The sequence below is a fragment of the Melospiza georgiana genome, chromosome 4, assembly GCF_028018845.1.
Source record: "Melospiza georgiana isolate bMelGeo1 chromosome 4, bMelGeo1.pri, whole genome shotgun sequence".
NCBI lineage: Eukaryota > Metazoa > Chordata > Aves > Passeriformes > Passerellidae > Melospiza > Melospiza georgiana.
In genome coordinates, this window is record NC_080433.1 from 10431491 (window position 1) to 10449975 (window position 18485).

The 18485-nt window shown below is 48.8% G+C and overlaps 1 protein-coding gene across 1 annotated transcript; it reads left to right on the forward strand.

The window, feature by feature from the left end:
* Positions 1 to 149: 149 nt before the first annotated feature.
* Positions 150 to 18355, forward strand: BID (BH3 interacting domain death agonist). The gene is made up of 7 exons (XM_058022874.1): positions 150 to 223; positions 10673 to 10771; positions 11998 to 12064; positions 13906 to 14092; positions 15369 to 15511; positions 16294 to 16497; positions 17509 to 18355. The coding sequence occupies exons 3-7, from the start codon at positions 12056 to 12058 to the stop codon at positions 17518 to 17520; spliced, it is 555 nt and encodes a 184-aa protein (XP_057878857.1). The 5' UTR covers positions 150 to 223; positions 10673 to 10771; positions 11998 to 12055; the 3' UTR covers positions 17521 to 18355.
* Positions 18356 to 18485: the final 130 nt, after the last annotated feature.

Below are 18485 nucleotides of genomic sequence, written 5' to 3' on the forward strand. Positions count from 1 at the left end.
CGGCTCCCGGTACCCGGGCCCTTGCCGGCCCTCACGCCCTCAGCCCGCGGCCGTTGGGCCGGGCCCTCAGCGGGCGCGTGCCGCGCGCCGCGCCTTCCCGCCCGCCGCCCGTCCCCCGCCCGCGCGCCCGCCCGCCTTCCCGGGGCGGGGCCGGGGCCGGCCCGGCAGGGCGCTCAAAATCGGAAGCGGCAGGCGCGGTACGGCAGCCGCGCTTCGGGCTCCGGTGAGTGTTACATGTGGCTGCCCAGCCGCGGGAGCGGTTCGGCGGCGGCACCGCGTCGGGCGGGAAGCTCGCGGGGTGTGCATGGGCGGCGTCCCGGCCGCGCTCCGAGACTCGGCGCTGCGCGGCCCCAGTGGCCGTGGCGGGCTCGGGGCGAGTGCCGGGCCCGCTGGCTCCTGGGCCGCGGGGCATCAGCGCCGGGGCCGGACTTGCCGGCTGCAGCTCGCAGCCCCCCAAATCTGGCGGGTGAAGAGACCCTGCGGGGCTCCGTGTGCGCGTTCTGCTTTTTCTTCTGGCTGCTGGAAACTCCTCTGCCTCCCGGCCGCTCTCCCGGTTCCATTCTGCCCGCGGGATCCCGCCTTGCGTTTCAGCGGTGCGGTTGTTTCTTGCTTTGCTCCTTTTCCCGCTCGGTCGCTGCCTCTGTCCCGCTCGTCCCTCCTCGCCCCCCCGCTCTGCCATCGACCCCGGCCCCTCCGCTGCTTCCCCCGGCGGGGTCCGGCCGCTCCGCGCCTCCCCTCGTCCCCGCTTCTGTGGCGGACCGGCCTCCCTCCCGCTAGGTGGTATTTCCTAAAACCACACAAAGTTCTCTTTGCCTTTGCACTGTGTGGTGAAGAGCAGCATCTCGCCCTCAGTTTCTGGTTGTCAGACACGAGCGGTATTGGCCGGGCAGTGCAAAGAGTTAATCGTGTGGCGGCGACCCCTCAGCCTTCCCTCAGCCGAGGGATGTGGGAGTGGCACCTCCAGCAAGGCAAGGTTTTCTAATAATAGCGCTAACCTAACGTGTTTAAAAGGAAGAGCAGGTGACTTGCACAGATGAGTCAGTTCAGCTCTTCAGCATCGCATTTCTCGCTGCTCCTTGCCTTCCCCAGAGCTGTGGGTGTCTGGCTGCCCGTGGAGGTGGCGAGCGCCTTGCCCGGCCCTTTGTTCGCCGTGAGCAGCGCTCACGTTCCCGGTGACACTCGGCTGTGTTGGTTCGGGCTGAGGGAAGGCTGGAGCAGGAGACTGCGCAGTGTGTGTGAAGTGGAAGGGAAGGAGTCAGCAGGTTTCCTTCCTTAGAAGTGTATTTCTGTAAGCTACATGCTTTGGTGATGGTGTCTGTAGCTTGGAGTGACACTGGCTCTGAAACTGCTGGGTTTGGCTAAGGGGGGATGTTATTCTCTCTTTTAAATGATAATAGTTTGTAGCTTTAATAATAATAAAAAAAAAAGGCATAGTGCCTCAGAGTTATTTAAATCACTGAAGTCTTCATTCAGGAAGTCAGTGCTTATTTCAGAAATGGTGAACTTTTCTTTATGGCTCTTGGAGTATCTGGGCCATAATCTTGTCATGGGATACTTGTTATCTGTTCAAAACGGTTAAAGTGTTTGGTGGGGGAAAGAGCAAAGTGGTTCCCCGACAGGAAATTGTTTCTGAAGGTTTTGTTTTGGTTTGTTTTTTTGGTAAAGGACTTTTTGCAAAAGTCCACCTGTGGGGAAGCGTGGTTTTTGTTCTGTTATAACTTCTTGTCACTAATCAGACTGAAACTGTTTTCACCTGCCTGTGGAAGCATAACATCTTAAAAGGTGTTATTTAAAAAGAAGGGGTTTTCTGTGTGGGTTTTTTTTCCTTTCTTTTGTAACCTCTTTACATAACTTTAGTGCTGCTCCGTGTCTTTAGGATAATTTTGCAACACCCATTTTTGGAGATCTCTTCTGTGCCACTGGTGTTACACAAAAACACTGGGGGAATTCATTGTATAAAAAGTAGCATTCTAGTACCCTGTTATTCCCTTGGATTTCTGCAACCTGTCTCTTCCCATTTTCTTGTCTTCCTTTCTAGGTCTCTTGTCTTTCATTAGAGGGAACTGGCAGGGCTTAGGGACCTGCTGAGGTGAAACTCTTGTATTTTACATGTGCAGAGTGTAGCAGGTGATTGTAAACCTGTGGATAGGCTGCCCTGTAGCAAGAAAGGCTGGTGTGACGAACCCCCCCCTTGTGATTTATCAGCACCTTCTTGTTTGCATCTGGTGACATTTACTGAATGGAAGAAGAAAAAATGTGCCTGATTTTTGGTTAGGTGGTTTTGTTGTGTTCCTGCCCTCCCAGTTTCTTCAAACCAGATTAGGCCAGCTGAGGCTGTGAGTTCTGCTCAGTTTCTCACTGTGCAGCAGAACAATGCACAGCACTCCACCAGGGCTGCCTGTGCAAACCTGGACTTCTGTTAGATCCTGAACCTGTAAGAGCTGTGATATAGAATTAGGGAATTGGATGGGGGTGTGTGTATTCACCGAACGCTCTCACCCGAGGCCATTTATGCTCTGTTCCCCTAAATTGTACTTTTCCTCTGCAACGGGATGACAGGAGTCATCCACACTCAGCAGGAGCCTGAGGAGCTGACAGATCAAACAGGATTGGGTTTTTTTTCTGTAATAGAATGAAAATGTTTAGAGTGGGAGCAGGCAGACACATAAATCCAGTGACTGTCACCTTTGGAGCCCTTCCTGGTGCTTGGAAGTCATGGCAGGGGGGAGAAGGGGCTGTCTCTGATAACTCTGGACAGGTTTGTGCCTGGTGCAAGGAGAGCTGGTGTGGCTGTGCAGGAGCAGCCTTGAGATGTTGGTTCCTTGATAAGGCAGCTCCTTTGGCCTCTGGGCATGAACTCCCCAGCAGGAAAGAGCCAGCCTGGTCTGCGGTTTCTGTGCTGAGGGGAATTGCGTGCAGATGGGCAGGTTTCATTTTTCTCTGCTTAGCAGTTCCTACATGAGTGAAAGAGCACCATTTACTGTCGATTTGGGGTTGGTTTCTTGGGGTTGTTTCCTTTTTTTCTCAAGGAGCTGCCTTCTCCTTTTTTCCTTGGCATGCTGTGGCTTTTTGTCTGTGCCAGATTACAGAGTTTTGGGGGCTGGTCTTACCTGCACATCTGTGTACCGTGCAAAGCCAAGTACGTGAAAGTATTTCTAATTACTGAGTGGAGCTCGTGGCTTAGCCAAACATGCAAAACTGTTGGAGGTCCGAGCCCCTTTTAGTTTTGGATGGCTTTGCTTGGGGTTGGAAGAGGTTGCAGGGTGCTGAGTTTAGCTTTAGTTAAAGCTGATGAGTTATGATTATGGTATGTGCATGGGGGAGGGGGTCCCTTCCTCAAGTGTTTTGCAAGTCTGATTGTTTTGACCTAGACAAGAAGGGTATAGGGAAAGGAGGGATAGAATATAGAAGGAAATGTTGAGTCACACACTGTCCAATGTCATTCCTTAGGTTTGGTGGCAGAGTAGGGATAAAGCATAGAAGGAAGTGTTGAGTCACACAGTGCCCAACGTCATTCCTTAGGTTTGGTAGCAATCTGTTAAGCTTCTGCCTTGATTTGTACCAGATGTCTGTAGTGAACCATGTCCTGGCATCCTGCTGTTTCCTCATCCATACTGGGCAGAGAGCAGGAGTCTGTGGAGCTGCCAGTGGTGTGGATCAGGCACCTCCTTGCACCTGGGTGGGATGGCAGGGATTCCTCCTGTCTGCATCCTGAAGCAGCTGCTCCATGCAGAGCACAGGGCTGTGTTGATGTCTCTCTCACACCCTTCTTGGCAAGGGCTGCTCCAAGAGTCCTTCAGCCCCCTCCCCTTGAGTAGCCCCGTGGCTGGGAGCCTTGTTAGCACTGCCCTGGGCTCTTGGTGGCTCCTGCTCTGGATCCAGCCTGCTGCTGTCCCTGTGTCCCTGCACCACCATGGCACTGCTTGGCACAGTGGGCTCTGCCTGCGCTGCCCTTGCTGGCAAACATCAAGCATCAGGAAGGGGCTGTAGCCCTTCATGCATTGTGGGAGTTCTGCTCTTTCTGCCGTGAGAGGACAGTGTCACGGTGGCTCTAAACTCCTCCTGCCTCAGTAGCTTGCTCCCCCCTTTCCTGTAAACCCTCAGAACTTTTATTCAGCTTCTCTGAGCTATCAGCAGGGGAGCTGGGCTGTGTGTGCAGTCATGGCACACACAGATGTTGCATTCTTGTTTAAATGGCTGCACACCTGCTCTTTCATGGTGAAATGCTGTTGCTGTGACCTTTGGCCAGTTTCTAGTGCTCTTACTGCTGTTTATAGAACGGGCAATACCCAGGTCTCTCAAATACTCTGGACTATTTCCTTCATCTTTAAAGTTCCCATATGTCCCTTGGTAAGTGTAGCTTCTGGCTGTTCAGTGTGATTGCTGTAACACCTTTGGGTTGGCAGCCACGTGAAACAAATCCCCTTAGATCAGCAGCTGCTGTATTTTGGCCTTGTAAGCTCTTCCTGTGTTTCAACATCAGCCTATTCCTCCTAAGGTAGAACTGAAAGTGAAATGGTCTTGCTTTGTTTCATGCACAGTCATGTGTTTTCTCCTAGAAGACCAGATTTTCTCACTGTGTGTGTTTAGACTACAGCTGGGAGAGCCTGTAGGTGCTGAGTGGAAGAAGCAACGTGCTGAGGCATCTCCTGCTTGCCTGGCACCAGGAAAGTGTACTCCTGCAGGCAGGAATTTGCAGTTTGCAATTTTCCTGTCACAGTTCCCAAAGGCTCCTGCAGCATTTCTTTGAGAATGAGTATTTTCTTAGCTCTGTATCATTGAGAAAGGTGTTTAAAAGAGATGATGCTTTCTTTCATGCTGACAGTGTATGAGCTGCTGCTGTCAAACAGCTTTGATCACAGTGTGAATGCTGCTTGGAGTTACTGTTATTTTTGGCTGCCTGGTTTGATGCACAACTTTCTTTTTAAGATTCTTGAGGATTTCTGGGCTCCTTTCATAAGAGATTCCTTCAAGATTGTCATGATTACTTTTTAAAAAATATTTTTGTACTGGCTTCATCAGTTTAGCTGTCATGGTGGGAATGGAGGTTGCAGTGGGAGAAGGGAATCAAAGGATCTGTGCCAGACTTTCCTTCTGGGGATCATCTCTGGCTGTCTCTGCTGGTGCACAGTTGTTTCATAAAACTGAGGCATGTAAGAGATGTTTGCATCTCTGATACACTTGATGTTTAGGAGGAGGGGAGCCTGCTGAAAATTAATTTTCATCTTCTGGGGAAGATGTCAAATATTGACACACAGGGTTGTGGATGCTGTCAGAGCACATGAGCGTGCAGCTGTGAAGATTTGTCTTTGTACCACTTTCTTAGAAATGGTTTGGATGTTTTTATGCTGAATGTTCAGAGCCTGAGAGGGTGAACAGGCTCCACTGAAGTAATTCTGGTGAAAACCAGCTCTGAGAATTCCCTTGACAGTAAATTGTCCAGTGCACTGAATCATTCCTGAGCAGCTCCGTGAGTACAATCCTGGCTGTTGCATCAGCACCCTTGTTTCAGCTAGGCAGGGAGCTGCTGAAATGCTGAAATGTTGTACTGCAGAAAGGAGAGAGGGGGACAGTGCTGCTTGGGGCAGTGCTGACTTTGCAGGACAAAGCTGAACAACTTCAGGAAACAGAAACTTCAGTTTTTTGAAATATTTGTGTGTCATTGTTTTCTTCCCAACATGACTCAAGCATGAACCAGGTGCTGGGGCTGTGTCTGCTGCAGAATCTGGGCACTTTGTCACTGCTCAGGTGTAAAAACAACTTTGCAAGGGTGCAGTGCCCATGGCCCAGCTGGGGCATGCTGTAAATCCAGGAGCAATTCTTGCATTTCCCTCCTTGGACACCATCACTTGCACATCACCAGTGATGGCTGGAGTTTGTCCCAGTACTGCCTGCTCTCCATCTGTTTGTCCTTCCTTGATAATGTCCAAACACTGGAACTGTGATTCCTCAGTGCCTCCTGCTTTTCCATCATTTCCAAGGGGCAAACATAAGAACTGCTTGCACATTCATGCACTGTGCCATTCTAGCAGGGCTCTGTTGCAGCTGCTGGGCTGCAGTGGTTACACTTTGAACAGGAAGCCAGCCCTGTAAGAGCAGCAGGCTTGTGTGCTAGTGGTGATGGTGCTTTTCCATCAGGGTTTGCTCTGCTCCCTCCAGCCAGGCCCCAAGCAAAGACAGAAGTATTTCCCTGCCTTTCTCAGGGGGTGGAGTGCAGGAGGAGCTTACCAGGCTGGAGTTCCCTTGCTCAACACAGAGGGAAAAACACAGCCCAGTGCCAGATCCAAGAATCTGCCTGCACTCTGCCAGCCAAGATCCCAGTCCTGCCCTTGCCTCTTGCCCAAAACACAGATGTGGAAATTCTGTTTGGGTCCAGCTGTAGTTAGCTGAGTTCCAATTCCAGCTGCAGGTTCCTGCTGACTCAGTTTAAGCCCAGCTGTGTCTGTAGGCTGGCTGCTGAAGAATGAAATGTTGTCATGCTGCCTCTGTCACTGCTCCAGTACAGAAACCACGCTGCTGCAAAGTTCCTGCCTACCTGGTTTGTAAAGAGCATCAGTAACATGGCAGTGCTGCTTCTTACTCATTCATGTGCTGCGTGGGGTGGTCACCAGAGGTTTTTGAGCCAGATGAGAAGGGTGGTTTTGATGAGGGATTTGGGTGTTTTTCTTCCTAAGAAGTCAAAGTACTGCCCTGATAATTGGAAGATTGCTGCAATTCACGTCATTGTGAAAAGACAGAAGAAAATTACATAAATTTCTTCAGAAACTTACATAAATTTCTATCAAAAAGCCTACTGAGAACTTCTTTTTAGAATTGTCTCTAATAAACTTTTTCTTCCAAAGAAGAAAAACCCTTTAAACAAAGAGTGAAATGTATTTCTAAGCCAAAATACACAGCTGAGAGTGCTTGATGTCCAAACTGGGATGATAATTCTGTGCTAAAGAAGCAAAAGTAAAAATGCCTCAGCTAAGGCAGAGGTTGTCCTGGTTGGATTTTAAGTAGTCTCATGATTCCTGATTAACAGGGCATTCCTCCCAAGAGCCAAGCAAATAAATGGGCAAGTGACTGGGGCAGGAGGTGTGTCCTGCTCTGGGCCACTAAGCTGCTACTGTCCCCAAGAGTGCTCCTCATGGCATGTCAGCTTTGTCACTTCCCAAACAGGCTCTTGATGTTGCATCTTCTCTAAGCCAAAATACCCTTGGTTTGGGAGCAGTGTTCCCTGTGGCTGGGGAAGTCCTGGCACTCTCCAAGCCAGTAGCTTTGGTGTTTAGCAGCTGTACCAAGCCATCCTTTAGTGTTACAGTTGTCACAGCTCTGTGTGTGTGTGCATCCACACATGGCCAGAGGCTCTTGCTGAGCCCATCCTTCCTCTGGCTTACACAAGGTCTCTGTCCTCCCACCACGCTGCTTCTGTTTCCAAAGCCTAAAAGCAAATTCTGATTTAGGGGTGAGTCTCAAATGAGGCAGAATCTGAACACTGTTACAGGCTGGCAAATCCTTTGCAGGGCAAGGAGCAATGGGGGCAGGTTTCCTGTGGTGATGATAACATCCTATTTACTCAGCAGTGTTGGTTTGGCACACCAGCAAGGTGCCTTCCCTGGGCTGTTTAGTTCCTGTTGGGTTTATGGGCTGGAAGTGGGGCATTGCTTTTGGAGACTTTGGGCTCTGTGATGTGGTATTTGCTTACACTCTCCTGACCTAAGTGCTGCAGATAAACAGTGGCACAGCTCAGAATATCCTCAAGTAAGGAACTTCCTAAGTCTGTGGTGCTGTTTCTGTTTCTTTATTTTCCAGTAATGACTGGATATGTAAAGTAGTTGTGCCTGTGGCAGGTTCTCATGAGGACAGTAAAATTGAGTGGTTATGGTTTGATATATGGATTTAAAGTGTCAGGGCATAGCAGAGACTTGGTTTCCCTGCCTGTAAAACGATGCCCTGGCTCTGTAGCTCAGCAGTGAAATATCTTCCTCCAGGACAGGGAAGTGCCACCAGGCCCTGGAAGGGAGGAACAGTCACTGTTTTACTTCTCCCAATAATGATGTCATCCTGTCAGCCACACCCAAATTCTCACCTTTCAGCTGCCACACAGGGAAAGCAATGCTCAGACTGGAAGTTTTTCACTTTGCAGTGACTGATGCTTTATTGTGGTTTCTGCTTTGGAGATTTTAATTGCTCCTAACTCAAACGTGAGACATAAACATCTTGACAGCTCACACAATAGCTCCATTGGCCCACAGTCCAGACATGAAAGGAGTCAGTCTTTGCAGGCCTGTGCCTTCCCTGCTGAAAGCAGTGTTTTTGTGACCAGACTTGTCTGCTGGAGCTGAATTAGTGACTCCAGGCTGAGCTGGGAGGGGAGGGGAGCAACCTGAGAGGAAGGGATGGTAAGCAGAGGCACTGTTTGTGGGCTGGCTTCCTTTCTGAGCTGCAGCACGAGTGTGGAGATGAAAACTGGTTTGTAGGGTGACTCAGCACTGCTGCAGGGATTCTGGGACCTGCTGCTGTTGTGGCAGCCCTGAGAGCTGTGGGGAGTTCCCCCAGCAGGAAACCATGGTGTTACACAGTGTATGAGGCTTTTCCTTGGATTAGCCCTCACTGCTTGAGGTGTGAGAGAGGCATGGAGTGCCAAGTGCCTCTAGTCCCTGCTTCTCCCTCTTTTCTACCCTGTGAACTTGCAGTGCCATCTCTCCTTCCCCTGGAGTCAGGGGGTTCTGGCCCTGCCTGCTCTTGCCTCTAGTGATGCCACCCCTCATTGCTGGGCTGCACATGGGAAAAGCTCCTCTGGTGAGTTCCTTGTGAGGTTCAAAGGATGGTGTAACTTTAAAGGATGAGAGAGAGAAACAGAAGATGGGACACCAGACCTGAAGGAGCTGTGTGGCTGGAGAGCAGTCAGTCCCATCCCTCAGGGTGTGCTCAGCTCATCTAAAGAGCTGTGATTGCCTTGGAGGAAGCATCCACAGAGTTCACTTGTGAAAAACCCCAGAAATCACTTGTGAAAAATGCCAGAATTCACTGGTGAGAACTGTGTGTGGGTGGAATGAGGTCTTTCCTACTGCACTGACAGGCTGCTGGTGGATGTGCTTCCCCAGCTGTAATTGTTTTCTTGCCATAAGCCTCTCCCACAGTCCTGCATCCCATGCAGTGTTGAGTTGGAATGAACATGCCCTACCTTGATTCTGTAGAACTGATTTAAGTGGTTAAAGTACCCCCTCATTGTTTTCCTAAGAAAGAGAGAAAGAACAGGTTGTAGTCTAAAAAACTGGTTGTAGTCTTATGTGTTGAACACTTCAAGGCATTTAGTGATTTCTTAGAAGCACCTCATTTCTCACAAAGGAATATGAGCTCCTCACAAAGTTCATTTGGCTAATGAGTGAATTGAATGAAAAATGAACAATGTATTAAAATTAGTTGATGTTTCAATTAAAATACCATATTCATTGTAAAAATTCATTGCAGGATTTCAGCAGTCCTGAAGCAGCCTTACAAATGTGCTAGTTTGGCTCTGAATCTGAGTGCAGATGGTGTTTGTACCCTTTATCAGTCTTATCTCCTTCTCCAACTAAAGATTCTTTTTGCCCAATATAAGGTAACCTTTGTCCCTCCACCAGAAACCCAGAAACAGTCTCAATCTGAATCTAGAACTACCAGGATTCCAAGTCTTAATGATTAAAAATTTTGGATGATATCAGCATGATTACATTTGACTGTTTTTGGTTTGTTTTTTTTTTTTTTACTTTTTGAGATTCCTTTAAGGAATTTGATTTCTCAGCAGGAACTTCATGAGTATTGAAGCCCTTTGCATTGATTCAAAGCAGTTATGCAAAACTTGAGGTTCCTGTAATTACTAGTTAACTAAAATTAAAAATAATTTGCCCTGTATTGTAGAAGTAGGAAGCCATTTGGGGGGAGATAAATCCTTTTCCCTCTTCTCTGGTGTGTTTTTGACCACCCAAGCAGAATTTTCTTAGCTGAGAGCAGGTATTGCCTTCAGGGTCATTCACTGCATGGGTGGCCAATCTTTGCTTTAGGAAATTCAGTTTGTCAAGTTGTGTTCTGGCTCCCTTGTCTTCATTTTTTGCCATATTAGTACTTTGGAGTGTGGTAGAACTTTTCATTGTTCTGTTTGTGTGTTTGCTTTATCTCATGTACAGGAGTAGACAAAATTGCTATTTGCAGCTGTGGTGGGTGACTTTTTTAATGTCTCTGTTTCTGTGGACTTGGCCTGAGGGGTGTCTCTATGTACACAGAGCTGATTTGATCCCTGAGGGAAGGGAAGGGAAGGGAAGGGAAGGGAAGGGAAGGGAAGGGAAGGGAAGGGAAGGGAAGGGAAGGGAAGGGAAGGGAAGAACCCACATGTGTTGCAGGTCTCTTCTCCCTGCACAGCCACTGACACCTGCAGGTGCAGGAGGCACCTGGCTGGGCTGGAGCAGCCTGTGCCTCTTCATTTAAAGCAGAGTGTGGGAAAATTGCATTGGAAAGAAATGTTATCTCTAAATCCAGAATATGTGCAAATTGAACCTTTACCTAACCTACAGAAATATTGCTTGTGTGGACAAGTTTGCACAAAGCCAAAGTCCTGCCACAGACTTAATTCTAAATCCCCACTTTTCTCTTAATCTCAGTGCTCTGTTTTGAGTTCTCAAAGCTGAATTAACATCTGTGTCTCTTCCAGCCCAGAAGAGAAGTCACCCTGACCTGTTTCAGAGCCTCTGCAGGTGCCAAAGAACAGGGCAGAGGACTCTCCCCAGCCAGAACACTCCTTAGGGCAGAGGTGAGTAGCAGCAGCAGGGATTTGAATGGAACACTGGGAAATGCAAAGCAACAAGGGATAAGCCTGTGTTGTAGCTGTTAGTCTGACATAATTTCATGAGAAGAAGAGCTCATGGTTAAGAGGCTTCCTGGGGGCTGCTGTGTGTTTCAGACATTGCAGATTGTGTCTTGGTCTTGGACCTCTAAGAGCCTTTGAAGAGTTGGGAGATTCATGATCTCTTAAAATATGACTGTGGTTTGCTTCAGAGTTTGAATTTCTTTCTGCTTTCACTTCCCTCTTTCCTACCAGCATGCTTAGTTATTTAAAACACAGAAGTGAGGGATTGCTGTGAAATAGTCATTTATCACTAGCCCACATCTTTGATGGTTAGCAGGCCTTTTGCTTGGGTTCCTTGCCCATTTTTGGTTTAGAAGTGCCTGCACAACAACCAGGTTGTTGCCCTGGGTGAAGAAGGCTTGGTAGGGAGGGAGTGCCCACTTTCAGCCAGGCCTTGCTCATCAGGAGTTGAGCCAGAGATTTGTGTGTGCAGCTGTATGGGACTGTGTGTCCAAGGCACCAATGCAAGGTTCTGACCCACCCCCAGCTGCTCCTGGCAGGATGAGGAGGGAGCACTGTGCTCCTACATCTCCCCTTTGTGAGGGAGAGAGGGAGGGAGGCTCCCCTGTGCTCTCCCTTGCTGGGAGCCTCTTCCCTTGGGCTCTGTCCTGCTCTCTCTTTTGTTCCTAGCTAGCCTCCCTGGAGGCTTTGCAGAGGTGCACTCATGTCACTGGAGGCCTCTGTTGGCACTTGATCCAACCTTCCCCATCATGATATTTGTTGGGAAGTGTTGAAATGAGCCTGAGTTTCCATGTGGATCTCTTGCATGGAGGGTGGGGAGAGGCACCCTCAAGGCCCTGTGGGTGTGTAGCAATGCCAGCTAGGCTTTTTCATTTCAGAATATTCTGCTGTGCATGTCAGCTCACCTGCTCCCAGGAGGTGCTCAGGAGTTCCTCTCTGATCACCCTGCTCTATGGCAGGAAGGAGATTTGTGCCTCTCATTCTCAGTTGTAGTTTCCTCAGCCCTTTTTCATGGCTGACAGTGTGTAATGGGCAGCTCTCTCCAGAAATAGGGCTATGCATCACTAAAAGGGACATTGACTATGAGACATGGCCAGACACATGTACAGCTGCAAGATGTGGATTTATGGGAATTTTTTTCCTTTCACACCTTTCTTACTCTTTCACAGGACGAGGATTTCTGGTCTGAAGCAGAGGGTGACAGGAGCTGCTGTCCCTGAATCCATTATGGAGCAGGTTAGAGTCCAACATGTCTGAATTCAGCTGTTCACAGTGTGCAGTGGTTCTCTGGTACACTTGTCCTGAGATGCTTTGAAGGGGATAAGTCTCAGTGTTGGCTGGTGTCCTTCTTGAATTTCCCAGAATTTCTGCAGTGTTCCTGGCACTGCTCTGAATACAAGGAAGTGGATGGAACCAGTTAGGCTGCAAGCTGCTTCCCTGCAGCTCTCAGTGTGACACTTCCCTTTGGGGCTGCAAGCTGGAGATGTAGCTCTGTAAGAGACTACAGTGTTCATTGATAAAGCTACAAACTGCTAAACTAATAAAGGAATGGGCACAGCCCTGTGATCAGTGCATTGCATTGCTTTTTGTGAGGTTAAACATTGGTAATGCTGTTACTTAGCACACTTAAATCTTACACATTGAACTGTAACTGAAATGTCTGTCAACCTCCCCCAGCCCAGCTGATGTTAAGATACAGTTCTGATCCCCTACTCTGCCCTCTGCAAAGCCTTTTGAATACAATATGATTTTAAAAGTATCAGTGATAAACCCAATGACCAGCCCAGCAGGCAGTTGAAAGGGATTGCCACCAGGTGACCTGCACTGCTGTCTGCAAACAGGCATGCTCAGACCATGGAAGGTGTGCCTTCTCTTCATCTCTGACTGATCATATCCTTTATTTTCCATTTGTTTCCATTGCTGAACCCTGCCTTTTGTTGACTTTGTTCCTCCTTTTGTTTGCCCAGTCAGATATGGTCATGTCGAGGCTTTGCAAGGTTCCACTCCCCAAAATTCCCTTTCAGTTACCAAGTTCATCCTGGTTGTATATTGTCAGCATAACAAACCATTCTTCTTTAACTATTTTTCTTCTCCCTAAATAAAATAAGGCCAAAGTATTTACTTACAGGCAGACCATCTGCATACCAGAGTAAAGGATTTCCTTCTTTATTTATTTCTGTGCTTATATCATGTCCTACTCTCATACCTGTTTAACTAAAATTTTTGGAGAGTCTCCTGGTTTTCTGGAGGCCTTAGTTGGTTATGAGGTTGGGTGCTCCAGTGTGGCCTCTTGCTCCCATCAGTCTGCCTGCCTCATGGACCTGCAGCCTTCAAGCAAGGCAGCACACAGTGCCCTAATTAATTTGGGCACTGTGTGCTGCCTTGCTTGAAGGCTGCAGGTTGTGTGGCCATGGAGACACATGTGCCCATTTACTGGGGGTGAATGTGCCACTGGAGGTGGCACTGATCTGCCATCTCATGTCACTTTTGTTGTGAGCAGCTGCTTAGGTCTCTGTGAGGAGCTAAACAGGTTTATTATGGAGCTGCTTGAGGTTCCTTTGAAGAGGGAGAAGAAATATGAACCTTGGGGTTTTTGCAGGCTTATGCTCTTATCTCTATTTCCCACCTTGTTACTGCTCTGCTCTGATTACATGGAAGTGGGGAGCTCCTGCCTTTATGCACAGCAAGTAGAATGCCCCGTTCCCAAACATAGGGTAAAACCCTTCCAAACACAGGTGTCTGAGTAAGGGGAATGGATGGGTTTTGTGAGCTCACACCTGTTTCAAAAGAGGAACTCAGATTGGGATTGCTGCTATTGCCACAGCTGGAAAGGTGAGTAGGAGCTGAGCTGTGTTTCCCACGCCAGTTTGTAAGAGCAGAGCCTTCTGTCATTCCCCATGGGACAGTCCTGTGTGTGTCCGCAGCCAGGAGTCAGACTGCCTTTGCTGAGGCCTGTGGAGCCCCTGGCTGATGCTGTGCCCAGAGACGTGTCAAGGTTGGCAAACACTTCATGCCTGGATGCTCCGAGCGGGACGTTTTCTAGGCATGGGCTTAACAGTGATCTCCTTATGGTTCAGATCAATGGACCTCTTCAGATGGAGCATGCATTGCTGTTCAGCTTCCTGGAGGTGTCCTCTGACTGTAAGTTCAAGGAGCAGCTGCATTCCCTGCAAAGCCAGCAGATCATGTTGTGCCAAGGGAGCGATGACGATGAGCTGCAGACCGACGGCAATCGCAGTGGCCACTTCCGGAATGGTGACGTAGGTGAGCAAGCTTTGCTCCATCCCACGTCTCTCTGAACATGGTGGTTTTCTTTACACATTTCCTATCTTTGTTTGTATTTATTGTCTGTTTCAGAGGAGTAATGTTTTCTCTATTGAGAAACTTCACTGTGTGGCTGCTGGTTGGGAGTTTAACACTTAGTGCTTAGCACTTTCTCTCTCCCTGGATTTCTAGAGCACCTGTCACTGGGTTTTGTCTGCAGTACACCAGAACAAGGCACAAAGCTGCTACTGATGATAGCTGCCCTCAAAGGAGTGTGATACTAAGCAGTTAAGTTAGGCCTCACTCTGCTCCTCAGGCAGTATCAATACTTGAGCTAGGATCTTGGAACAACTTGAGTTCTGGTACTGGGTGAATCCCTTTCTGCTCTACCAGTCTGGTGAAAACTGTTCCTTAAATAGCTTTTGGTCCTGTTCCTGCTTTGCTAGCCATCTGCAGGGTGGCTGCTGCCCCTTGCCCAGGGTGTGTCAGCTGGCACATTGACCTCAGCTGAAGCAGGGTGAGGAGGAACTGCCACAGGAAATAGCCCTCTCACACCAATTTGCATAGGTCTCATGCTGGAAGCAGGTAGGACAAGGTGTAAGGTTCTCAGCTGAAAAAGGACAGATTCAGACTAGATGTAAGAAAGATTTTTACAATGAGGGTGGTAAAACACTGGCACAGGTTGCCCAAAGAGGTGATGGATGCCCCACCCCTGGAAACATTCAAGGCCAGTTTGGTTGGGGCTTTGAGCAGTCTAATCTAGTTGAATATATTCCTGCTTATTGCAGGGAGTCTGGATGAGATGGCCTTTCAAGGTCCCTTCCAACTCCAACTATTCTATGAGGTGCTGTATTTTAGGTCCTGTATTTTAGGACTTTAAGAGACAAGTCCTGACAAGTCACTTAAAGTCTAGAATAATTAGGTTGAAAAAGACCTTCAATGTGTTGCAGAGCTTCTCAATTCCCCTTTCTGGGCAGGATGTTGGCAGTAACTGTCCTGTTCAGATTTTGGTTGGAGATGTTCTAACGTGCCCTGCAATGATTTTTTTGGGCAGAGTGAGGCTGCATTTTACCTAAACTACAGATACAAACCCCTGTTTGCCACAACTTCTTGTAAGCAACCTGGGTACACTTAAAGAAATTGTGCTCAGACCTGTCATGAATACACTCAGGGCTGGGAAGGAGGTTGCTAATTGATATTAGCAAAATGCTGTGACCTGTACTGAACCTGGTCTGACTACAGCCTGTGAACTAAATTCTGCTCTTTGTGTGGGCAGGGTTGGCTCCAACAAATGAAGAGGTTATCCGGATCATTGCTGCTCAGCTCGCTGAGATTGGAGACCAGTTTGATAGAGAAATCCAAGAAAGAGTAGTAAATGGCCTAGTGCAGCATTTTTTGAATGAGAATCTGTCTAATGAGGTGAGTGAAAAGCAGCCTGATAAGCAGTTCTCCTTTTAAATATTCTGCATTCTTCCTGCTGTGACTTTGAAGGCATCTGAAAATTAATTCCAAACATTTACCTTTGAAGATTTGTTAGAGGTGATTCTGTGGCAGAAGTTAATGTGTAAATTGGGTTCCTTGGGCTCATTTCCTTTCTGCAGATGATGAAATGGTGATTGTGGAAAGGGACTGACTTTGAGGCATTTTGTCCTTCTTTTGATGGCCCCATGGCTTACCTTGGGAAATGAATAGTCTGGCTAAGGCTTAGTTTTGGTACTTAAGATCTTTGCACTTTGGTGCCAAGTCCTGTATATCTGCTGACCATCACATAGGTAAAAATTGAGCAGGTTAGTGACAGGGGCTTAACTCATGCTTGTTACTGAGCACTGAAGTCATGAGACCCTTTTCTGATGCTGTGAGTGTTTATAGGCACAGTGTTGGGAGTAGCAGTGGGTTTAGGCCCCTTCCTAGATGCAGTTGGCCCAGCATCTAACATGCCTTGCTGTTGTGCAAGGGAAGTAGAGTCTGAGGTCTCGTGTTAAAAAGGAAAAGGAAGGCTATCCAAGGATTAGTTCTATATCTGGATCAAGGGCCATAGTTTTTGGGGGTGTTTTTTATGTAACAGCTGGCTGCCATGGCTGGGAGGAAGGGGAGCAGACCCTGGGGTGTTGCAAGAAGCACAGCAGGTATTAGCACAGTCCTGGCATGCTGAGAGCCCTTGCTGTGGCACTGAGATCCATCCCTCTCTTCCTCCCACACAGGAGATAACCCGGCACATGTCCAGGGTGGTGGGAGAGCTCATGCAAGCCATCCCCTCAGACATGGAACGGGAGAAGGCCATGTTGGTGCTAGCAATGGTCTTGACTAAGAAAATTGTGAATACAGTGCCCTTCCTTCTGCGCCGTGTCTTCGACACCACGGTGAACTACATGAACCGGCAGTTCCACAACTACATTGTTGATATGGTGAGTGCTGTCACACTGCTCTGTGGGAGTCACAGCCAGCCTTTTGGCTGTCCTGGGTTGTTCCCTGAGGGGTGGCCTAGCTCTGGACTGCCTGCTGCTTTCCCTGTAGTGCCCTGGAGGTTGGGCCAGAGGGCAGAGTCAGTCCCTGCAGAGCTCTGCAAATGAGTGTGCTTGAGGGGGTCATGTCACATCTGCTTGTCCTCCCCCTCAGAGCAGCCAGTGAACAGAGTGCATTTGTTCTGTCACGCAGAGAGAGCTGTGCCTGCTCCTCTCCTCCTGCAAACTCCTCAGGGAGCTCTACCAGTAACATTCTGGTTAATGATTCTTTCATTCCCTCGGGGAAAGAAAGCCTGACCTGAGCTCTATTGGCTCCATTTCCCCAGTGTCTTGACCCTGAGCTCTCTGCTCTTGTCTTCCTCAGCTCCCCAGAGCTTGGGAGAGCTGGAAGGGGAAAGGAATTGCTTTTGAGAATTAACACTAGCAATGAGAAATAGTCAAATCTGTTCTTGTTCCCTGTTGGCACTTGGGCAGAGGCGGGGACACTCCTGCACTGCAGCCTTGCCAGAGACAGCGTTGGCAGCAACCTGCAGCTGGGCTGGCTCACGGTGTCACTGTGCCGTGTCCTTCAACTCTGCCCTTCCCTTCACTCACTTTGGCTCCAGCGTGCTGAGTTATGCCAGACATGTCACTTGTGTGAGACTGGCCCGTGCTGCTGCCCCAGCTGGCGGGCAGCTCCGAGGGCTGGAGCTGCCCCGGGGCTGTCCCTCATTGTCCCCGTGGCCGTGTCCTGCTGCTGGCACGGGCAGGAAGGAGCACGGCAGGTGGCAGTGTTGGTGCACGCTGGAGCTGCCCCAGGGCTGTCCCTCATTGTCCCCACGGGCAGGAAGGAGCACGGCAGGTGGCAGTGTTGGTGCACGCTGGAGCTGCCCTGGGCGGGCACAGGACAGGGCTTGGCACGGGAGAAGAACCCTGCTGCTGTTCATAATGCCCCTTCTGTTTCTCTCCCTCCAGCTGGGTGAGTGAGCTCTCCAGGCCTGTGTACAGCATCCACATTACTGAGGACTTTCTCTGCTGGATGAAGATGACTCTATTTATGCCTAACTTTTGAAATACAGCTGTGAAATGGATGGCAGGGCTTGATAGATAGGCTTTAGTAGACTAGCACAGCAGTAATAGTAGTGTGAGCTGCCTGCCAGCTCTGCCAGTACCTGTAGGGAGTAGTGTCTGCCTCTTTCCTTTCACAATATTTTTTTAATTTAGCAGCAGCAGATTTTGTGCAGAGCCTGCCTTGTGCCTCCACAGGCCCAGTGGGCACAGGGCCTGTCCTCTGTGGTTTTTCTAAGCAGCTGTAGGATTTTGCTTTAGTTATTCTCTTCCCAGCCCTGCTCCTGCAGCTGAGCCATGCTGAATGTCCCCAGGAAGGCCTCAGGCTATGGAATGGGTGGTTCATCAGCAGGGGTGGGTGGGAATCAGGTTTATCTTGATAAGAAGCTGGAAGCAAGAGGGAACAGATCCCCCTGAAGGACAGGGTGGGGTGTGCCCAGAGAAGGGTGACACCAGGATACATTCACTATCAATTCACCATCCTCCTCTGTTTCCTTGAAAAATAAAACTGACAGAAAAAAATATAAAGAAAGGGGTGGGGTAGGCACAGGGAAAGGTTTTTGACAATGCAACCTGAATATATTTTGTAGTCTCAGGCTGAACAAACTTGGACTCAGGTTGTTTGATATCTAATCATACAAGGTGACAAATGTGTCACCTGTGATCCAGCTGCCTCAGGATTTTTCCAAGTATGTAAATATTTTGTAGTGTTTTTAACTTAAATAAAAGTTCTGATGGCTGCTACAGCTCTGCAGACTTTCAGTCTCCACCTGAAATTTTTTTGTGCTAATACTCATGGCATTCTTCTAATTCACCATGGCTTCTGATGCAGCTGCCAGCAGTAGAGACAGCGCTCTAGTCCTGTCCCTGTGCCTTGAATAATC

Bases quoted from the DNA above. Each gene is read 5' to 3' on its own strand.
- BID (XM_058022874.1), top strand. The intron at 14,093-15,368 runs GTGAGCAAGCTT...TTGTGTGGGCAG, and splicing joins CTTCCGGAATGGTGACGTAG to GGTTGGCTCCAACAAATGAA. The intron at 15,512-16,293 runs GTGAGTGAAAAG...CCTCCCACACAG, and splicing joins ATGAGAATCTGTCTAATGAG to GAGATAACCCGGCACATGTC.